This window comes from Sceloporus occidentalis, unplaced genomic scaffold (assembly GCF_023333645.1).
Source record: "Sceloporus occidentalis isolate IW3139 unplaced genomic scaffold, rSceOcc1.0.p SCAF_24, whole genome shotgun sequence".
Taxonomy (NCBI): Eukaryota; Metazoa; Chordata; class Lepidosauria; order Squamata; family Phrynosomatidae; genus Sceloporus; species Sceloporus occidentalis.
Genome location: NW_028317004.1, coordinates 6673665 through 6697551, shown reverse-complemented (window position 1 = coordinate 6697551; position 23887 = coordinate 6673665). Strand labels below are relative to the sequence as shown.

The 23887-nt window shown below is 40.9% G+C and overlaps 1 protein-coding gene across 1 annotated transcript in view; it reads right to left on the bottom strand.

Annotated features, from left to right (window-relative positions):
• The window catches only part of LOC149300564 (solute carrier family 28 member 3-like), a 34216-nt gene extending 17730 nt beyond the window's left edge, over positions 1-16486 (bottom strand). The window contains exons 1-8 of the mRNA XM_089485045.1: positions 16436-16486; positions 11377-11460; positions 11113-11186; positions 9612-9703; positions 8413-8602; positions 6960-7104; positions 5824-5937; positions 1158-1235 (exon numbers count right to left, since the gene is read on the bottom strand). Of these exons, the coding sequence (XP_089341171.1) occupies positions 1158-1235; positions 5824-5937; positions 6960-7104; positions 8413-8602; positions 9612-9703; positions 11113-11186; positions 11377-11460; positions 16436-16486 (828 nt within the window). The remainder of the gene's footprint in view (positions 1-1157; positions 1236-5823; positions 5938-6959; positions 7105-8412; positions 8603-9611; positions 9704-11112; positions 11187-11376; positions 11461-16435) is intronic.
• Positions 16487-23887: the final 7401 nt, after the last annotated feature.

The following is a 23887-nucleotide window of genomic DNA, read 5'->3' as shown; positions in this document are numbered from 1 at the left end:
TTAGCCCATGGATGGTATTTTTAAAGAAATGTTGCCCTTACCAGTCATCATTGGGGCCAGAGTCTCATTTACCTACCTCTTTGATACTGTTTCTTTATACTTCTATTTTGTCAGAGTTGTGTTAGCTGAGACTAACAAGTATCTGAACACATGCCTAGTTTTGGGAACTGTGGGATGCTTTGGCCGTAGGGGGGAAAAAAAGCTTGCAAGGAGTCTGCGTAATAGTAATGGCTGCAACAGCTTTCAGGATGGTTGGCTTATACTTAATGGCAGTTAAGCTAAGACTATAGATCATGTCCTATTCAGCTGAATAATCGGTTGTGACATTATTGGATATCAGATATTGCAATCATGGGTTCATGAATCATGCATTTTACAAATATTTAAAATATTTAAAGAAAAATGTATACATCCTTTACTAAGATTGCTGAAACAATAATGGTGTATTGAATGTGGATTAATTGGTATATACTACTGAAAAGGTCTGAACCTCATAAAACACACGTTTTACAAAGGCTGCCTAGTCCCTCAGAGCAACAATCTGGGGTTTCAGAATAACAGTGTATTGTTCAAAAAAAAAAAAAAAAAATTCTATCTAGAGGTTCAGGCAACACAAAAAAATTCTCTATCAGATGGAAACCATGGTATTCTTCATCCTATTGTATAGATATTTGAGGTTCTTTAGTATATTTAAGGATTCCAGACCTACTCTCTATGCTATCTGTAACTACAGTCATCCTCACTGGTATGGCATGTCAACTATTAAAACTATTCACTATAAAATACTTGAGCAGATATACACTTTAAAAAAAAAAAAATTCACTCAGGCATACTGTTCTGTTCCTCTTCCTTTACAGGGAAGTTTTCTTGTTTACGTTTTTTATTACCTTATAACGTTACAATGTAACTGAGATACATGCTTATCAAGATGGTTTCAATTTTCAATGTCATGACGGCTGCGACTGTCTTGGTTTGATCACAACTGACAGCTGTGACTGTCTCTCATGTATTACTATTGGTGTTATTTGTACTTCTTATTTCTTTGAAAATTAATAAAAAACTATTGAAAGTAACAGTGTATTGTTCATTTAAACAATCAGGTTAAATGTTCGATGAGATAGTTTGAAGAAAAAAAAAAGTAACTTTAATTGTTTTACCTTAAAGGCAAAAAAGTGGTCAACATATTTTTCTCCAAACACAAATTTGGATCCAGTGTCTGCATACTCTAGGAATGTCTGAAAAAAATGGTGACATATTAATTTTGTTACATAAACTCTACTATACCTTAATTTACAGTTAGTGATGTGCTGGCTCTAGGGAATTATATTTTATTAATTTAGCTCCACCGTGTTTGTTTTCTAATACCTTAATTATTTTTAATGATGTTCTTGGTCATACACATAATTCCACACTTCACAGACAGAATTAAATGAACTTAAAAACACCCTTGCACTAAGAATTACTCTAGCTGATGTTGTACTGTTAAAGTACGACAAATATACTCAAAGGCTATAATGGCAATGGCATGGCTAGTGTTTTTTATTTTTGAGAAAAAACACTGCTGTGGGGATATTCACTTGGGTATATTCACTAAGAGATCGAGGGGTCCAATTAAGAATTATACACTTGATCACATATGCCTAAACATACAAGATGTTTTCAATCGTGCCTGCAACTTTTAATTTTGTGAGTCACATGCAAGGGCAAGCAGCTTAAATAAAAACTTCACAAAATGTAAATACAGAATGTGACAATGTTCTCCTTAAACATTGTATTAGTAGGATGCAACGTTTAATAACTGAGCAACCTCTCCTGAGTCCATAAATAATCAGATACCTATGCAACTCTGCCACACAGATGCTTTATTAATGGTGTCCAGAGGAGTCTCATTGGGTTAAAACTTAAAATGCAGTGCAGTCCCACTGATTCAGCTCCTTGGTAAGCAATATAGCCATGTAAAATTAGATAGGACTTGCCAAACTTGGGGTTCTTTGATGTAGTGGCGAGCTAAGCAATATATGGCCATATAGTATGAAAAAATCCTCAATATTTATGCCTTAGATTGATGGTTTTTTTAATAGTATTCGTTGAGGATGCGCTGAATTCTTGCTCTGTTTTGTATCTTTATGGTCACCGTATGCTTGAGTTATGTTTTTATACTCAGCTACTGCTATGACAGATGGGGTGCTTTCACCAGTGGCCCACCTGGCAAAAGTCAGACTTGCCCAGTCCTTCTCCTTATCCATTCTCATTTGGTAAAATACCAAAAAATAGATTTGGTAAAATACCAATTTCACAATATTTTATTATGCAGGTCATTATATAATTATTAAAAACTAGATTGTTTTATTGTTGTCTTCGTAGGTAAAAAATGGCAGGGATCATACATAACTAGATTTTCCTGTTAAACTTGTTATGTATTGCCAGGGGTAAAATGTTACGAGATTTGTATATACAAAAGTTTTTATCCATGGTTCCCAAACCAGCTTTGATTTTCTGCGCTCAGTTTTTGGAATCTTGTACATGCAGGTTTAAAGGTGTAAGTGATTTTTCAAACACTATTTATTTTGTGCTTTCATGACACACAGGAAGAATTCAAGTTAAAGTTCAGTAAGATACAGGATTAGGAACTGAGACAAACAAATGGGAACAATAACCTATATCCCATGTAAGAAAAAAAAATAGTGTATCCATATAGTACAAGTAAAATGTGCTTATGCAAATAAAGATAACTTTTGAGCAATGTTCAGTTTAATTGAACACACATACAAGAGAATCCAAAAAGGAGAATAAGTACACTCAAAGCCAATAAGTTATTTTAGGGAGGTGCCACCAGTCTTGACTTGTACAAGCTGTTAGAAACACAATGATATATTCTGTATTGTTGTTACAGCATAAACTGCATTAATTTGATCAACCAAACCGGTTGGTTGTCTTAATTTGCAGAGCATGAGTCAACGAATGTGTTAAAACTCATACTGTCCTGGTAACCTGTTCACACCCTTGTCCTTTAAAAACAATTAACACTTATTACTCAGCACAGGTCTTCGAAACATTACTGAGGACATTCGCTTTACTATATGAGGAAATTGATGAATTGATTGCATTTCAACTACGACAATAGCAGAAACAATACAGTGGCATCCAGCATGGTGAGTGGCCCTCAGGGCAAAAAAACAGAGGGCTTACCTCTAGTGATCAGGTGGCAGCGGCTGGCCAGTGCTGAGTGGGTCATCTAAGAGTGATGAGAGGTCTGACAGTCCTCCCCCTCCGCCCCTGCCTTGTCAACTAAGCCACTTTTGCTATGTTCTTGGATTAGGCCTACTATCTCAAGGGGAGGTAGGTCCAGAAATACATATGTTCCTTGTTTGCAGGCCTCTCATGATCTACACCTGGCTCTATTTTGCATTTAGATCCAGGGTGACTGGGATGCTGCGCAATCTCTCTTGCTAGTTTCCTCAATGGCTCAACTGTGCCATGGAGCAGTGCAGGTGCAGCAGGGCAGTTGCAGTTAGTTTGTGGGGGTGGTAAACCTCAAATCACAGGCCAGGCGTTAGTGGGGCTGCTGCCGGTTGTGCAGGGCTTATTGGACCAGCTTGGGTACCTGGCTGGCCACGGGGTGTGCAGGCTTTGCCTGGTGTAGATGGCCATATGAGTATGGTCTGCGGTTCCTCCGGTGAGAACCCAGGGCATGGGGCACAGACACTGCGGCGGTGCCTGCCCCTGAAGGACAGCCTGCAGTGGGTATTGTATGTGTACAGACACCAGAGCGGACTATGGGGAGTGACCCCCCCAGCAGCAGAGGTAGCCCATGGGTCCGCATACATATACTTTCAGGTCCTCTGGTTTCCTTACAAGAAATTAAGGAGAAAATGTGGAGAAGAGATATTCTCTCTCTTTCCTCAGGAAGGTGTGCCTCCTCCAGATAAGGAGTTGAACGAATCAGAAAGGGATATGGAAAAGTACCATAACAGAAAAAGACTTTTGGGATCTGGATATGGGCTTTTTCCATATTGGCCAGTATGTTCTGCAAAAAGACCACTGAGCAGTGCTTGGGGCCTTTTTACTACCAGGACCTCATATGGAAAGCCTGCTGTGTGTATGGGGGGTTTTGGTTGGTGGAGATATGACAAGCCGTTCCCCCAGAGGCTGGCAGTTCACTTATTGTTGGACTGAGACCAGAAGGACATAGATGAGATCACCTTAATGAGATCGCAACAGGGAGGTCTGTCCTTTGGACAGAGCCGCACCGGGTGCTGTTGGCAGTTTAACGACAGCCAGTACAAGTAAGGTAGGAACTGTAGTTTCAGACACAAATGCACGGGTTACAGGGTTCTCACCCAGACTCCTGCTGTTTCAAGCAGGGGAAACGGGGAGACAAGCAAGAGGTTGGACAGAAAAGGGAAAGACACCAGTGGAAGTTGCCATGATGCAGCCAGGGTTTAGCAGGTATAGGAATTTCTGGGCAGCAGATACCCTGCTTCAGAGTTTCAAGGATGGGTTCTGGATTTCTTTTCAAGACCAGGACATCCCCTTGAGCTTTTGGAATTTGTGTTTGGTTAGGTAAGGAAGTAGCGATGTACCTCGTAATTGGCAAGGACTAGTTCTTGATGTTAGGCTGTATCATTTTGGATATAAAAGTTGGTGATTGGCTGATGCAGTACCTTGAGTTTGGTATTGGTTGGAGGGGTTAGCCTTGGTTCTGGATAATACTGTCCCTACTACCTTCTTACATGGCTTGGGGGTGTTCCTTAGGGTCTCTTCTTGCCCTGAGCACAGGAGATCTTCCTATCCCCACAACAGTCTCTGATTGTTAGACTCCAGGGGGTTTTAATGCCCAGCATCTGTACCTGATGCAGGTATCAATGTCCTGGACTGGATACTGCAAATCGAGCTTGTGCATCTGAATAAGCTCTGCTGATGATATTCCAATTGGTTGATACCAGAGGAGACCCCTGCAGGCGACCAATAGGCTCACTTGCACGTCCCTTTAACTCCTGACGGCGCAACTTGGCCTAGGGAGACCATAGTCTCCCCGCTCCAAGAGTTAAGTGGCTCGTACGGACCTTTAACTCTTGGAGCCAAGTTGCGGCACCAAGATTTTAAGAGTCTATTGGTTGCCTGCAGGGGCCTCCTCTGGCATCAACCAATTGGTTGATGCCAGAGGGCCATAAATGTCACTTTTAGGGATCTTAAATAAATGTCACTTTTAGGGATCTGAAGCATGTTCCCTAGGGTAATAAGACTCAGGAACACCGATTTAGAGCAAACTGTATGATTTATCTGCAAGTGTACAAATCAAACACCCCAAAACAAAATCATAAACTAAAAGCCTAGCCTTGGAAAGCTTATACTTTGCTGGCCAGCCCAACTGCTTCACTTCCCTACCGGACCCATCTAAGCCAGGTACTGGAAAACCTCCCCCACACAAAATACACAGGTCCAGGCAGGTATGCCACACTTGGCTTTGGGATCTTCTTCGGAGCCTCTCCTTGCCCTGGGAGCAATGAAGAACTTCTTCTCTCACAACAATCTCAGTGATTGTTAGGCTACAGGGGGGTTTTCATGCCCAGCACCTGTGCCTGATACAGGCTTCATCAATGTCCTGTACTGAATCATACGAACCTGGCTTGGGCAACCAGTTTGCTATAATACTCCAAATGCTTCACCCCAGGGACCCATAACTTCTAAATGTCTAAATTATCTATATAAATATATATATATATATATATATATATATGTAGGTGGAAACGGCCATAACATGACATAACAATAAATGTGTTTCATTTATTACATGAATTAAAAAAATATCCTAAAACTCACCTGCACTTGTATACCAAGCCAATCAAATGCATCAAATCCTGGTTTTGTTCTTAAAATAACAAGGCCCAACAAGAACTGAAGTCCAATGCCCCAGAATACTTGCCGCCAATGTACCTACAAAGTAAACTGTTATCAAAATGTTGTTTTTCTAATTGGTTGCATATAGATTAAATACAGTATTAATACAGCAGCCCACAGATCAAAGATTGCCACCAACTTGGACAAAGCAGAGAGTGAAAAACACCAAAAAAACAAGCTATGCATACTTCACATGGCATTAATTGTCCTGTGTATATGCACATTTTATTATTACTAAAATGTATTTATAGAGCACAGGGAGATTATGTAGCACTATCACAATGATGGAAGAATAGAAAATTCACAATAACATTAACATGCATATCTATAGCTTTTTTTCCCATTTGTTTTATAGGTAAGGGACACAGTAGCTTGTCCTGTGCCTCAGTTGACATGCCTAAAATATATAGGTGTCCCAAATTACTTTCATATTGAAAGATGCAAAAGTACTATTACCTAACATAAGAAAACCCAGTTTAATCTATACGTGTAAGCCGTATAGAAGGTCAAAATAATTATATTTGCATTATGTACTATGCATTGGAGGCCCATTTTACTACACGTTAACCTTCGCAATCTAAAACAGAAAACGAAAGCAATATTTTGTGTGCTAGACATGGGTCTAAGTAAAAAGATAGATATCGTAAAAAGGAAGAAAAAAATGCACAAGATGCTTGAGTAACCTTATTTAGGTACTCAGGAAGCATGTATGACTGAAATATTTTCAGATGCATGACCATTGTCCAAATCAGGACACTTGTGCTGATGGTGTGGCAAAAGGCGAGGAGGACTAGCCCCAGAAGTGGGTAAGAGGCATGGGCACCAGTCCACCTTCCCTGGTTAGCCACTTTAAGATGGTAGTGTTGCAAAGAGTCAACTTGGGAGCTGCAATGATGTTTGTGCTGCAACAGCACAGACAAAAGGCTGTGGCTTACGGGGACAGTGACTGTTTGGAGGTATGCAAGTGATATACTATATAGAACAATCATGTGGTTAAGTTCTGACTAGAAAACAATCAAAAGGAAAAGGTCTTGCATATTGCGCCATACTGCACTTACCTTAGTTGGATGCTTAGAGAATATGAGCATTAAGAGAATGTACATCACAAGTCCACCAAATGATATCAGCTGATTGGCTCCCATTTTTGCAGTGTCAAAAATAAGCCAGCAAATAATCCCAACAATGAGACTTATCCAAATCACCCTAAAGCATAACAAAGAGAAACATTTATCTAGATGAATATGAAGCATAACTTGCACAAATCAAATTCCAAATAACATTTTGTTTTACAGATGCTAGATGCGTTTTGGGTTTTTATGTTTGTCCTCATGAGAGTTTAACTACACTAATAATAATAAAAACATAGAGCCCAGTCTAGGCTGCAAAATTGTTGTAGTCCATTTTGCCTGGACAAATTGGAACATGAATTGTTTAGTAATTGTAGTTTAGTAAAATGACAGTTCCATCCCATTTTCCTCTTACCAAACTGTCTTTTTTTAAAACTAGGAAACATTAGTACGTAAACTTCTTGCACATACTTAGTAACTTTCCCACTGAGCTCACTGAAGCAACAGCCAATAGAATGTATGCTAGCAAAACATCACTGTTAAAATCACATACAGGCGATGGACTACCACTTCTTCAATTGATATGAATGGAGGTCAGGGCCGGCCCGACAATGAAGCCGAGTGAGGCAACTGCTCCAGGCGGCACTTTTGAAGGGGTGGCAATTTGCCGCCCCAAGCCCTTTTTTTTTTTTTTTAAACGGAGGAGAGAGAGAGGGGCGCCGAGGGGTTTTCACTTACCAAGTTGCCAGTACCCGCTCGGTGCCCCTCTCTCTCCTCTGCGAGCCCTCTAGCTCGGTGCCGGCTTGTACTGCTGAGCGCCGGAAGATGACGTCATTTCCGGTGCGCAGCATTACAAGCCGGCACCGAGACCGAGCAGGGAGACTCGCCGCAGGACTGCTGAAAGGTAAGTACAAGGGGGGGGGTATATAATGGGGGGGCAGCAGGGAGGGAGAGGAAGGGTAGATAATGGGGGGGGCATTTTAAACTTCGCCCCAGGCGACATTTTGTCTTGGGCCGGCCCTGATGGAGGTAGTACTTGCCATGTGCAAGAAGCATACTGTGGTATGCTTCATGATTTTGGTAGAGGCAGCGGGGGAGGAGTTAAATTACTCCAAACTGTAAGAGAGCCCACACATTTTTGACATGATGATAGGGCCAGAATGAGAAAACTGTTTTGGCCATACTTTTTCTATATTTTTCCTTTACTGTGTTTCTATCGTTATACATTCGTATCAGACTGCTTCTGTTGGCGGTTTATATTTTTAAACTTTAGTGGGTTAAGCTTGCTTAAAGATACATTTCTGAGAAGCATATATATATATATATATATATATAATATCTACTGATAGCTCACAAAGTCACATAAAATGTATTGTAACCACACACATAAAGTGGAAGCATACCTCTTAGGCTATTAAGAATGTTATAAGTTATCCTAACTCACCATTTCATCCAAAACCACTGCTTCTTGAAAAACGTCCCGACGGGAGAAAAGCACTTGACAATTTTACCTTCATATCTGTCCATGAATAAATCCCAGCACACAAAAAATATGGCTAGGACTGTTAGCACAAAGAGTGCTAAAGCCCTTTTGAAGTTCAGAGCGCAGGCTGCAATCACCATTGCCAGAAAACCTATTAGAGACATACCCTTTCAGTTATCCACCGGAATGAAATGCTCTTTATAAACACATAGATTTATTTATGGTTAAGTAACAGTGTACATATTTTAATAACTTTAATTATATTACATCAAACATTTTATATATTAATGTAAAAGGGGTCTACCCTAGTTTAACTTAGTTTTGTCATGTCAGTCATATAATTGCATCACCATGTCCTGTCTCCTCTTTCTTTTCTACATGTTATCCTCAATTGCGCCTACCTGCAAAATTGATGTGGCTAGGAATGGCTCAATAGACATAGCTCTGCCAAGTTATACAGATTCCCTGTTGGCATCGAGTTACTTTAATCACTTCTATCTTCAGCTCAATTGGGTGGGACCTTGGCAACAAACATTATATTTGACCTAAAGCAACGGTCCAAGTGGTTGATGGATGCTGTCACGTTTGACTGCAGACTCAATAATACCCTAATTCATAACTGTATTGGATAATTACCAACTTAGAATGAATGTTAGTGCTAGGGCTGAGGAACAGATCCTTAGGGCTAGAAGGAGACCAAATATGCCTAATAATATAAAATTGATTTATCACTGTTAAAATTCTTTACCAGAAAGTAACTGAATAGTAATCCAAGAACTTGGAAAACATGTCTAGCTTCCCAGAAATCCATCTCTGGTGTTCCTTAATGGGAGGCAGAAAGGAGGTGTTTTTCAGGTTATTGAGGGGGTTAGTCACTGGTAGGGGCAGGGAATTAAAGCATATAAGGGGGCTGGGAGGGGGCAGGATTGTGGCAAGACCTGGGAAGGAAGTGGGGCTAACATCATTCCATTGACTCCCATTGACCAGTAATCAGTTCTTATTTCTAGAGCCTATGGAGAAATCTGGAGTACCCAGGAGTACCCAGGTATTATACATATTCTTGTATGTTCACACTATTGACTTTCTTATTAAGAAAATATTTGCTAGGTCACTTTCTTTTCAGTCTGTAAGTAGATAATGATATAACATTTTCAACTCACCTGCTAACAGAATACCGTAGATTATATGTCTGATTATGTTTTTGTGCTTTCTGTAGAAACCACATACTGCATTGTATTTCTTTTCCAAGTAACTGTGTAAGAAAATAAAATGGAAAGCCATAATTAAAGTGCTGCCATGAGTTAGCTCTAAAATAATAAATAACGTATAGTCCCAGAGGTCTCTCAACCAATCATAATTAAAATAATATGATATAGTTGAGAATTTATTAAAAAGACTCTAACTCTTTTTTTAAGGTAAAGTAAATGAAGGGTGCGTTAAAAAGTAGCATTATGCCAATGTGGCTGAAACTATTGCACAAAGCAGTATGTAGCACCAAAATCACATGGTCTGCTTATCAGTTTTTTAAGGGCATATCTTAAAACACAATATATCTAAATTCAGTACATTTAAATATATTTTAATCTGTGATGGTTCTACCATAAACAGTTTCAGCAGTGAGTTTCACTTAACCTTGTAAATGCCCAATTTGAAATAAAGCATGCAATCTGATTAATGTGGATACCAATTTGCAAGATGATGTCCACTTAGCTCAATAGTTTATTTCCTCTTCATAATGTCCTCTGCATTACGGATTCAAACAACTGAAGGTCATATTTTTACTTTGCCAACAGATGTGCAATTACAATGAAAGTAACAGAATAGTGAATGTGATTGGTTTCTTTAATTAATTGTGTCTACATGATGTTATGATGCTCTGCGAATCAAAAACCTACGTAACAGTTTGTGACAGATTCACACCTGATTTGTATGATAATGAGCCATTTATAAACATGAAATTTAGGTCACAGACAGCGAGGCACCTGTCACGCAAGTCTTGTAGACAGAGCCTTGTGAGTTTAAGGGACATTATAATACAAAAATCTTTCTGTTATTTGTTGATGTATGTTAGTATCGAGCCCCATAGCTGGAAGCACAGAGAAGTTCCAGACGTACAACTGCCAAAAGTCCTATAGTAATGCTTCCGGTGATGTATTGTGACTTAGGCCTAGGGGCAGGTCCAGGGAGTCACAGCTCCTGTATTGCAAAACTGAGACAGAATGGACCTAGTAGGCAATCAGGCCTCTTGGTGCTTTGCTGCTCAATGGGCCCATTATAATGGAGATCTCTGATCACCCCACTGGGGCCATTTACACTGTGGATGACATCATACCTTGAACAAAAGATGGCAGCTGGGGATGTAGGGACTGGAGGCATTGTCCTGGGTTAAGCCTAGGCCAGCACCCAACCTAAATACATCCCTGCCTGTGACATCTTGCTACCATCCATATACTGATCATAAACCTTTGTTAGTATTTCATAGCAATCACCTATTTTATTATCAGAGCTTCATAACAAGTTAAAAGAGCTTGGCTCGTTAAGAATAGTCCAATCAAAATAAACATTCCATAGGTTGCCCTGGCCACATGACCATTATTTAAATTTTCCCCAGAGCACTTCTACATAACCCCATACGTGCCATATTAAATCATACAATCCTACCTTTTTTTTTCAGAAAGAGTTTCATCTGAATTCCATTTAGCTGGAACAGGCACACTACCATCAGACATGTCAAACTGGAAGAAGAAAAAAAAGACATTCAATATTCAGATAGAACAAGGAAGCAGCAGCTACAGTAGCTGACATTTTGATATCACCTTACTAATGTAATACATATTACCAGTACCCTGCATTCTTAGCTAGCTGCTGATACAAAAATTAAATCCATGGCATGTTAGTTATGTTGATGTGTGTTAATGTTATTACCTGACCAATAACCACAGCATCTCCTTTATAACTTCCATTTCTAATGGCATGGTTCTTATCCTTGTTATCTGTGGAATCGTCATCCTGTTGGATCAGAAAGTATAATGGTTACATAGAAAACGTAAAAAAAAAAATATATATATATATTCTCTCTTCAAACTTTATTTAATGGATGGATGATGCACCCAGACAGTTGACTGATATATACATTTTTCTATTCTGACACTATTAGCTGGATTAGAACGGCAATAGCAAAAGTGACTAAATCTGATTCAAAATTATGACTATGATTCATATATCCCCATACTACCTATTGCATAATTGAATGACTTTCCCAGAAACGTTCACAATCACCCATTCTTCCTGCTCCCTGCTGACACCTTTAGTTAGGATGATGGACATTAAAGCAATATCTATTTACAATTCAATTACAACACCTGATCCTGTCTTGGTTATCATTTCTAGAAACACATGGCTATTAGTTATGTATTTATCTAATACACACATTATATTGTTGACAAAGTTATGTTGGTAGTATATTATTTAGTATTTTGAGGATAATAAAGAACTAAGTAAGAATAGAGAAACATTCAGACTCAAAACTGACTCTAAGAGATTAGTTTTAAAAAAACTTGGCACGTGCAACATTACGCCTTACAACATCTCAAAGATTACCCAATTTGTTCTGTACTGAAACGTGAATGGTGACTCCACACAGGACCATCCTTGTTGTGGGAGCGTTTCCAAGTTTCTAAAAGCAGCTACATGCGATGCCTTTCTTACCAAACGTGCCTGCAGAACGCTTATGCTTACGCACTCAAATGCTTACACTTGTGAGCAGCTGCTGATTGCTATACATTACAAATTGAAAAAAAATCCTTTAAAGCTTTTGTTTTGTTTTTCTGTAATGAAATGCTCGGAAGAAAGAATAGAATGGCAGATCAGATAAGGGCTATTTGTTAAACATATTACAGTGTAATTAACAGCACATTTCAAATATTAAGAGGAGCATTGTTGAAAGTGTGGTTGTGGATAAGGGCCAGGGTGCTTAACTTTACTAAGGCCTTTTCTGTGACATAATTATAGCTGCGTAAATTATTAAGGCATTTAGAAGAAGGAAAATGGGAAAATTTCAAAAATGTGATGTACAGCCTTTCTGTTGTGTATGTGCACATTAATATGACTTTTATGACTGTAGAAGACTGATACACTGTGATATACCGTATTGGCTCGAATATAGGCCGCACTTTTCCCCCCACTTTAAGTCTTTAAAGTGGGGGTGCGGCCTATATTCGGGGTCTAGCGCCCGACGCCCAGGACATGCAGTCCCGGGCGCCGGGCAGGGTTAGGATACAGATCCCCCGCAGCGGTGCAGGGGACCTGCATCCTACTCCCCGATACGCTCAGACAGCCTCCCCAGCCAGCACTTTCCACGGGGGGGATGCCGGCACAGGAGGTTGTCTAAGCTTTACCTCTGCCCCCAAGACTTACCAGAGGAGACTCCCGGGTGTCTTGCGGGGCCGGCGGGGGACATCTACGCAATACGCGTACACAACTTCCGGTGCCGGCACATCAGCTGAGTGCCGGCACCGGAAGTTGTGTACGCGTATTGCGTAGATGTCCCCCGCCAGCCCCGCAAGACACCCGGGAGTCTCCTCTGGTAAGTCGGGGGGGGCAGAGTGGCAGCATATCTCGGGGGGGGGAGGAGGACAGTGGCAGCATATCTCGGGGGGGGAGGAGGACAGTGGCAGCATATCTCGGGGGGGGGAGACAGAGTGGCAGCATATCTCGGGGGGGGGAGACAGAGTGGCAGCATGTTTTTTTGGTGCTTTTTTAAAGAAAAAAACTTTTTCTTTAAAAAAGCACCAAACTTTTAGGGTGCGGCCTATATACGGGGCGGCCTATATCCGAGCCAATACGGTACATGCCCACAAAACAGTTTAAACTCCTAGTAAAGTGACATCACAGTGGGGAATGTTAAATGTAACACTTCGAACAAGAACTGTATCAACCCACATAACAAAATACATATGTACGCATAAAATACACCTATATAACTTTATAGTCCATGTCGGCGACATGGAAAACCAGTATATATCCCATGTACCACAGAAAGAACCTCAAGTTTCTCAGTATAATCATAATGTATCATTCATTATTTATTATTATTATTATTATTATCTTTTATTAAGGAAATGTTCTTCCCAATGCCATGCATATTACCGCTGGTTCCACACTCATGCGGTGTCTTCCAGGGAACTATTGAGGTTTAATAATATTCTCTGTGGAACCTCATAGTTTGGTCTATTATTCTAATTTATTTTAAGGTAAGTTAATTATGTCATGCAAGGCCGAGTTTCTCTGTACCTAGTTGGAAAGTTTTAAGAATGTAATCACAAGAAACCCAATGAGGCTGTACTTTACATGGTTTAAACTCCAAATATGCTTGAGCATTAAACTAAATCTGTCATGTGAGACAAAAATATAGAGGTCCAATCAATTTTCTAAGTAACATAGTATGCTTTCAAACCCATAGCATGTATGATCTTAGAAATCTTAAAAGTACTGCACTTCACACAGCGTTGAGATTGTGTATATAAAAAAAAATATTCTGGTATACATTTGTAAAGTGCTCTTGTCGCCATAGTAACCAATGCAATAGTCCTTCTAAATGGGCCATTCTGTTGGTTGCTTTTTTTTTGTACTAGAATCAGTTATACATATCCCTCACTATGTGGTTGTGGTTTACGACTTGTTTTAAGAAACACAGCCTTTAAAATGTAATGTGTGGCGATTATTCCAGCTTTCTCTTTGGTCATTTTTTAACCATGCTGTTTTATTTGTAGAAGATAGATTACTTATCAAGAATGACAAAAAAGTACTGCATTACAAAACTTGGTAAGCACTTCTGTAGATAACATTCAGTGCCCTGCACTCAAAACATTGTAGCTGTTTAGCATGCACTTTATATTCAATATCAGCTTGTCCTACGTTCCAGGAAATTCTTCTATTTCTTGACTTTTTGGAGGGGTGCATGGATACCACAGCTTGTGCTACTGAGCTAAAACCACAGTCACTTTCTGGTTGGGTATATATAATGGCATAGAGTCATGGGAGTTGTGGTTCTATACCAGCTGGAGGACAACCTGATATTCATTCATTCAAAATAAATAAATAAAAAAAAGATTTTAACTTTACAACAACATTTTAAATGACGTTCAAAGGCACTACGAATTATGGTTTTAGTTATAAAATTGTTAAATTCAGCAGAGTAAGTGGAACAGCACCTTTAAATTTAATTCAGCCAACCGTAGTTTTTTTCATTGAGCAGAACATGTTGTCATGTGATAAAAAATAAAGAACATGCCGTTCGACAATATACATTTTTCTTTATTCAATAAACCCAGTTGTGTCAAGAATCCTTCCTAAGTGCTCTTACATACAGAAAACCTTGAGATTTCTGATATTGCAAACACCAGAAAGAAATATGGAATGTTGAAAATGCAAATATTTTATCAGCCTTAGTTTTATGAAATGTTCCATTATAACATGTAATATACTGCAGATTTGTGCTGCTCTTGATATATTTTTTTATTTTTCATATAAGAATGCTGATATATAGAAACACAGAATATGATGGCAGATAAGGACCGTGCAGCCTTAATCAGTTCTTGGTCTCATCTTCAGGATGCTTGCCCATATGTAAAAATGTTCATTACCATGGAATATGTCCTATAAAGCTTGGCATAAAATAATGTAATCTTAATAATGTAATACATGACTGATGCATTTATATTTAAAATCTAGTGTGCTAGACAACTGGTCCAGACCTAATATAGGTTACCCTTGTGGCCACTGACTATTAAATAAGTACATTTCATGTACTCCCCATAAAATACCCTGCAACGATCGACGTTTAGGTTGTGGCAGTACCCCCTCACAAAGGCAGGGGGTAGATCGCCCTTTTGGCACAGCACACCTTAAGACTTCATATTCATGTGATGACTTCATATCCTGGCACTCTGTTGAAGGATGGAGAACGTGGTGTGGGCGCTGCCCTGGGTCAGGACTTGGGCAGTGCCAGAGGTAGATACATCTCTGCCGGAAACCCAGTACCATGGGCAGTAATGAATATACCAATAGTTTTACTCAAGTCATTAAATCTTTTCCTCTGTATTTTAATTTAATGATAACTATTAAATCCCATTGCTTTGAAAAAAAACCCAATGCATCCTACCTGTAACGCTGACAAGGTTTTTTGAATCCACACAATAAAAGTTATACAAATTACTGTTTCTCAACCTTTTCTGAGTCAACATGAACCTTTTGGTCTACAGGTACCTCACATATCAAAGCTTCTTAGCAAGCACCAATGACTCCTCATTCTAAAAAGACACTGGATAACCCTAACTCAAAAACAAATACACCTTGGGGCACACATACAATAGGTTAAGAAACCCCAGTGTATATTTGTACAGAAGGTGACTGACTCTGTATGAGAATCATAGGAGGTTTTAACATTGCACTTGCACACATTATGTGTCACCTGAGAATTCAAGCAAATAATATAAACATTATGGGGCAAGCCAGTCTCTTTACACATTTAGCCTATTGGATAATCTGTGCCTAAACATACATGCCACAACAAATAAGTGTTTGCTTGAAAACAACAAAGGACTTTGGCACCCATTCTAGATCTATTGTGGCCTGGCTATTTCGTATTGAATTGAATGCTAAATCATTCCTGTCCTTTCAATGCTCTGATCAGTTGTTGAATTAATTACATTCTGTAATTCATTAATTGAATTATATATGTGTAAACTTCCATATGTTCTGCTGGATCATGGGTTGCCAACGTGCTTTTCTGTAGCTCTTGCAAAACTTTAACTCCTGTGATTTACAGATGACTATTTGTTGACAGAGAATCGTAGAAGTTGTAGTTGTGCTTTACCCAGAGAGCTCCTGGGTTGTTACTCCTTTTCCATACACTTCACATGAAATTCATAATATTTTCTAGCAAAACAATATATATTTTTTATAAGGGACAAAGGTGACATACCTGAAAGGCAGAGTTGGTGAAACCATTATTCCCCAAGGAAGTCAAGTCCATGTCTCACCAGGCAGCTCTGTAGCAGCAGGTTGGGAATGTCCTCACAATAAAAGTGTTCTTCTTCATTGAATACAGAGGTGTACCTGGCTGCAGCCACTCCTAGTCTGTAGCTTACTGACTTGCTCCACCCTTTAAACAACATACAGTAATTGTTCACTCTTTTACACGTTGTTAAATAAGTCACTTGGCTATTTCCCTATAAAGGCAGGGATCATTTAAGTAAGTAGGAAGTGTTTTCCTGATTAAAAAAAACAACATTTCATTACTCAGGGAATTGCAACATCTTTTTCATGTAGATTTTTGTACATTATTGAAAGAGTATCTGTACTCAGCTGCAAAAAAAGCTGCCAAATATGACTGCTCAAGGAGGAATGAGGAATTATCGTTTGTGTTTACATTTTTTTGGAACCAAACATGCTATTCATGCTACTCAAGGAAAATAAACCAAATGACCAAAAGTATGTGGACACCTGACCATCACACCTGTATGAACTTGTTAGACATCCAATCCCAAAACCATGGGCATTAATATGCAGGTGTTCCCCCTTTGCGGCCATAACACCCTCCACTCTTCGGGGAAGGCTTTCCACAAAGTTTTGGAGTGTGTCTGTGGGCATTTGTTCCCATTTAGCAAAAGCAGCATTTATGACAGCAGGCACTGCTGTTAGATGATAAGGCCTGGTCTTGCAATACGCATTCCAACTAGGAATAGGAAAATGAGGTGTGATTCATCACTTCGGAGAACATTTCCACTGCTCCAGAGTCCAGTGATGGTGTGCTTTACACCACTCAAGCAGATACTTGGCATTGTCCATAGCGATCTTCGGATTGTGTCCAGCTGCTCAGCCATGGGAACCCATTTCATGCAGCTCCTGATGCACAGTGCTTGTGCTTGTGCTGATGCTGCTTCTAGAAGCTCTTTGGAACTCTGTAGTGGGTACTACTACAGAGGACCAGCAAAAAAAACCACTCTGTAAGTGTGTATGGTCTACAACTTCATAGCTGAGCTGGTGTTACTCCTAGATACTTCTACTTTACAATAATAACTAGACTTGGGCACCAGGGGGCTCTTCATGTTCGTCTTCGTGCTCGTCTTCGGCAAAAAAAAAACTTCGTATTCCGCGAATATTCGCCTGGTCCTGTCTTCTCTTCGGGCGAATATTCGCGGACATTCTTCGTGTTCGGGTTTTCTTCGTTTTCCCCGGTTAAGGGGTTAATACGGGGTTAAAGCCGCTCTGGCGCCAGGAGTTTAAATGTCCGTATGAGCAACTCTATTGGTCGTCAGCAGGGGGCTCGTCTGCCATCAACCAATGGCAGACGAGCCCCCTGCTGGCGACCAATAGGGTCGCTCGTACAGACTGTTATACTCCCGGTGTCGTAATTGTCTGGCAGATCCCGCTGGTCTCCCTGTTCTATCATTTATTAACTGATAGAACAGGGAGACCAGTGGGATCTGCCGGGTAAGTTGCAGCATTGGGATTTTAAAAGTCTGTACGAGCGACTTTGTTGGTCGCTCGTACAGACTTTTAGGCTCCTGGTGCTGTAACTTACCCGGCACATCCCACTGGTCTCCCTGTTCTATCAGTTAAATGTCCGTACAAGCGACCAATAAAGTCGTTCGTACGGACATTTAACTGATAGAACAGGGAGACCAGTGGGATGTGCCGGGTAAGTTGCAGCATTGGGGTTTTAAAAGTCTGTACGAGCGACTCTGTTGGTCGCTCGTACAGACTTTTAGGGTCCTGGTGCTGTAACTGGTGCTGTAACTTACTGGTCTCCCTGTTCTTTTAAAACCCCAATGCTGCAACTTACCCGGCACATCCCACTGGTCTCCCTCCCTGTTCAATTAATGAAATGTCCGTACGAGCGAACAATAAAGTCGCTCGTATGGACATGTAACTAATTGAACAGGGAGGGAGACCAGTGGCATTGGCATGGTAAGTTGCAGCATTGAGGTTTTGAAACTCCAATGCTGCAACTTGCCCTGCAGATGCCACTGGTCTTTAACTAATTGAACAGGGAGGGAGACCAGTGGCATCTGCAGGGTAAGTTGCAGCATTGGGGTTTTAAAACCCCAATGCTGCAACTTACCCGGCACATCCCACTGGTCTCCCTCCCTGTTCAATTAGTAAGTCTGTGCCGGGTTAAATGTCCGTACGAGCGACCAATAAAGTCGCTCGTACGGACATTTAACTAATTGAACAGGAAGGGAGACCAGTGGCATCTGCAGGGTAAGTTGCAGCATTGGGGTTTTAAAACCTCAATGCTGCAACTTACCCGGCAGATCCCACTGGTCTCCCTCCCTGTTCAATTAGTTAATGTCCTAGTTAACTAATTGAACAGGGAGGGAGACCAGTGGGATTTGCAGCATTGGGGTTAACTTTTTCATTAGGGGTTAACTTTTTTTTTTAAAGGGTTAAGGGGCCGTGCAAGTGAGCCTATTGGTCGCTTGCACGGCCCTTTAACCTATGGATTTCCGCTCCTGTTAACCCCTTCGATGCTGTGTTAGATAACGCAGCATCAAAGGGGTTAATGGGAGCGGAAATCCATAGGTTCACTGTCAGGGGTTACAATGACCGTGCGAGTGAGCCTATTGGTCACCTGCAGGGTCTTCCTCTGGCCAATTGGTTGATGCCAGAGGAGGTCCCTGTAGGCGACCAATAGGCTCATTCGCACTGCCCTGTAACCCGTGACGGCAAACCTGCGGATTTCCACTTCCGGGAACTGCTGCGATGCCGCGATGCCGCGAAGCCGCGAAGACAAGGTAAGTTAGAAGAGGGGGGGGGGATGGTAGATGAAGACGAAGACAATCACGAAGATCTTCGTGGTGTGTGTCTTTGTCTTCGCCTACGTTTTACCGCCGCCGTCTTCGTGTTCGTTTCCATGTTCGCCCGAAGACGAATGCACAAGTCTAATAATAACATTTACAGTAAACTGGGGCAGATCTAGTAGGGCAGAAATGTAATGAACTGACTCTTGGTAAAGCTGGCACCCTATGACAGTGTCACATTTACTAAGTTCTTCAGTTTGACCCTTTCTATTGGAAATGTTTGTCTATTGAGATGGCATGCCTATGTGATGGATTGTATGCACCTATTAGCAATGGGTGTGACTGAAACACCTAAACTCAATAATTGGGAGGATTTACCACATATTTTCAGTCATATACTGTAGATCTAAAGTCACATGTGAGAAAATAGAAGACAGACGATTCTGCATTCATTCTGTATATTAACCCATCTCACCACCCTGTAGACAAACTTTTCAACTTGCCTTTGATAAAGTACCTAAGTACAAAACATGTTAAGCCACTGCACACAATGATATTATTTGGGGGATGTTACTATGTCTTTACAGTTGTTGCCATAAATATTTTTGGATTCTTTTTATCTATCATGATGGCTACACGGGGATATGTTGCCTTAGGCGACCTTCCTCTGAGCTTTTCAGTATTGATTGGATTTCTATTTTGAGTTGCTTTTATATAGTGCAACTGGCAAATCTGTTTCATATCTCTTGGATATGTAATAAAGCAAAAACATATAAGTGTCCAAGATAATAAGATGTGAAAGATGTAAAAGGCAGAGACTCTTGAAAATGACCCCCACACCATTACACCACCAGCCTGAACCGCTGATGCAAGGCAGGATGGATCCATGCTTTGACGTTGTTTACGCCAAAGTCTGACCCTGGCATCTTAATGTCACAGCTGAAACCGAGAGTCATTGGACCAGGCACCGTTCTTCTAGTCTTCAATTGTCCAATTTTGGTGAGCCTCAGTTTTTGTAGTCCTCAGTTTCCTGTTCTTAGCTGACAGGAGTGGCACCTGGCCTTCTGCTGCTGTAGTCCATCTGCCTCAAGGTTCGACTTGTTGTGCGTTCAGAGATGGTATTCTGCATATCTTGCTTGTAATGAGTTACTGTTGCCTCACACCAGTCTGTCCATTCTCCTCTGACATCTGACATTAACAAGGCATTGTTGTCCACACAACTGCCGCTCACTGTATATTTTCAATTTTTTGGACCATTCTCTGTAAACCTTAGAGATGGTTGTGCGTGAAAATCCCAGTAGATCAGCAGTTTCTGAAATACTCAAACCAGCCAGTCTGGCACCACCAACCATGCCACGTTCAAAGTCACTTAAATCCCCATTATAAAGCCACTTTATTAGGTACACCTGTTCAATTGCTTGTATATATATATATATATATATATATATATGTATATATATATATAATTGTGTGAAAATAATGTGAAAAAAAACAGTATTCGATTTTTTATACTAATGTGTATTAAAGCAGGGCTCGACAAATCCCAGGCGCCAGGTCGCCATGGCGACAGAGAATTTTGTCCTGGCGCCTAGGTTTTGTCAGCCTCTTACATCCAGAAAAAAATGTGGATGTAAGAGGCTGAATCACCACACGGGGGCGCTGCTGCTGTCTGCCCAGGAGTCTGGGCAGACAGCACAGCCACACAGAGCCCGCCCCCGAGCCTGAGATCACTCCCACGGAGTGATCCTGTAGGCTGAAAACACGGTTGCTGGAAAACCAGCAATCGTGTTTTCAGCTGCCACAGGCAGCTTCAGGTAAGGGGGTTGTGTGTTGATTGGGCCCCCACACAAGTGTGGGGACCTGACCCAACACCCCCCTGCTGCCTGATCGCTCCATGAGAGCGACAGTGCAGCGTTAACCCCTTCAATGCCGCGATCGGGGCATTTAGGGGTTAATTCCCGTTTTGTACGGGACTCTGCTGCTGGTGGTCTGCCTGGAAGCCCAGGCAGACCAGCAACAGCAAAAACGAGCCCCCACAAGCCCTTTGATGATTCCTGTAGGCATGGAAGCCTACAGCAGTCATCAAAGAGACTCCCCCTGCAATGGCTGGCCTATAGACCAGTAATTGAGTCCCAGCTGCCAGAGGCAGCTGCAGGGACAGGGGAGAGGGTTCTTTGGTCTCCCCATGAGTGTGGAGACCAGCCCCAACACCTCCCTGCTGCCTGATCGCTCCATGAGAGCGACAGTGCAGCGTTAACCCCTTCAATGCCACAATTGTGTATGACACATTCGTGGCATTCCAGGGGTTAACATTTGTCCCCACAAGCTTGTGGGGACTAAATATCAGTCAATGCTGTGCTCCAATGGAACATCAGCATCGAAAGAGTTACAAAAAAAAAAAAACAGCACTGACCTGAAAGTCCAGGGTGCTTCCAGGTCAAACGCTGTGATTTTAGTAAGTGGGCTATGATGATCAGATCACTCCTGACCAACTGTTAGTTTAAAAAAATCCTGGCTCCTAACTTTTTTACCTGGCGCCTAGATTCACAACAAATTTGTCAAGCCCTGTATTAAAGGATATTGCTTTAGATTATCTTAATTGTCCTTTTATTTGGTTCTATTTCTTTTGGACTGCAGTAAATCAATCATTGTTCTTATTAAATCCTTCTCTGGTTACATTTTGACTATTAACAATGCTCTGCCATATCTCAGTCTATGAAGAAATGTAGGGACAGCAAACTACTGAACAAAGGACTTATCATTGTACAGATACCACTTATACATTAGCTGGGTTGAAAAGTGTACAACAATTTGTCATGGTTGGGGCATAAGCAGCACCTGTGCCAACATGGTTTACTGGAACTTGAATTAAAATGCTTTGAAAGCATGTTATTAAGAAATGTGCAGAGGTCATTTATCCTGTTTTGCTTTCATATTCGTAAGCTGTGATGTTCTAAATAATGCAAAATATTGGAGTGTTACTTAGGCTTCATGGACAATGTATTTAACTTTCTACCACTCTGATATTGTGGTGTGCAGCTGCACTCTTTGGTCACTATGCCCTGCTTGTGCACTATGGTATCTCATGGTGGGTTGTAGACAGTCACCCAGTGGTTGTCTATAGACACTATGTCACCTAACACTCCTACTGGAAGAGGTTTTATGCTATGATTCCTGGTGATTTATGTTGTTTGTACCTCTGTTCTCAGCTGGTTGCTTGTTAGCCTCATATTCAAAGAATCGGTTTGTCTTCTATGGGTGTGCTTCTTCTGATTCTTCCAAACCATTGTTACCTGCTATTCCTGACCAGACTTGGATCTACAACCTATGTTACTAGACCTCTGTCTCTGCACGGGGAGTGTTGTATTTATATTATGGGCTGACAAACATTCTTTCAGTGTATTTGATTTTACTAATACCTTTCATGCTGTTTGATGGTGGTGTTGAAACTCTCTGTGTCTTGAGTTAATGGCTGTGGATGCTAAGGAAGGAAGGAGGCGCTGCCCGGAACAGGGATATACTTTCTAGAATGCTACATTGCAGGCTTTTTTTTTTATTCAACATTTTGGCTCATGCAATTTTAATTGTGGCTATATAACACTATGTAATGTTTTGCACTGAAATGACCAGTCTGTACTATTGTGCCCCCCTTTCCTTTTACATTATCTTAACTGAAGCACCCCCAATCTCTGTGCCAGGCCCCCACCCAATTTAACTTAACCCAATAACGACAGACACCAGAAACTTGGGTTTAAAAGGCCACAACCAATTTTATTTATTAACCAAGTCATTGCCGCGCAACCTTAGGCCCGACACCTTGTTGCGTTAACAGGGCAAAGACTACCAAACTGAACACATAAATATAATAAATAACATCAATAAACATAAATAATTAACAAAATCCATAAAGCCTGCAAGGCAAACTAGGAACACCACACATGGAAGGACATACCAAGATGCCCAAACCCAAATCTGAGCCTCCCAGCACCACCTACCGGGAACCTCCCACCAGAGCATTCACACCCCTTAGATGTCTGGTAAGCTACCAACCCGGCTGTGACAGCATACCACCACCACCAAAACACAATAAACAGGGAAGGAGGGTGGGACAAACAACACAGGGTAAGGTGACTACAAAAAATGGCCCTCTGCTTGGTGTCACAACCCCTTAAATAACTATCCCCTAAACCCCACCCCCAACCTAGCAAAATACTGGCCTCTGCGGGCATCATTCTGGAAGTTTGTGGTCTGCAGAGAATTGATTCTTAAATACATTGAGTGTTTGAGGTTTCTTGTGGTTTTGGTCTTAAGTCATACTGAATCAGCTTTGTGCGTGTTGAAAACATCTACCCTTCCCCAGACAAAAATGCTGCATTATATTTTTGTAAATTACTTCCTTTGTTGACAAACTCTAGATCTTTCTCAAACATACAACATAGAGTAAGAGAGCAGGATATAACATAATTGAGAAATACACAAACAGGCAATGCCTTCTTTGAAATTATATAAAAAGATAACATTGATAGTTGAAATTCTGAAAATATGTTTACATATATTTCACCAATAGGATTGGAATGAAAAATGAAACTAAGAAGGTACACAAATATTGAAAGGTAAATGCAATGTGTACC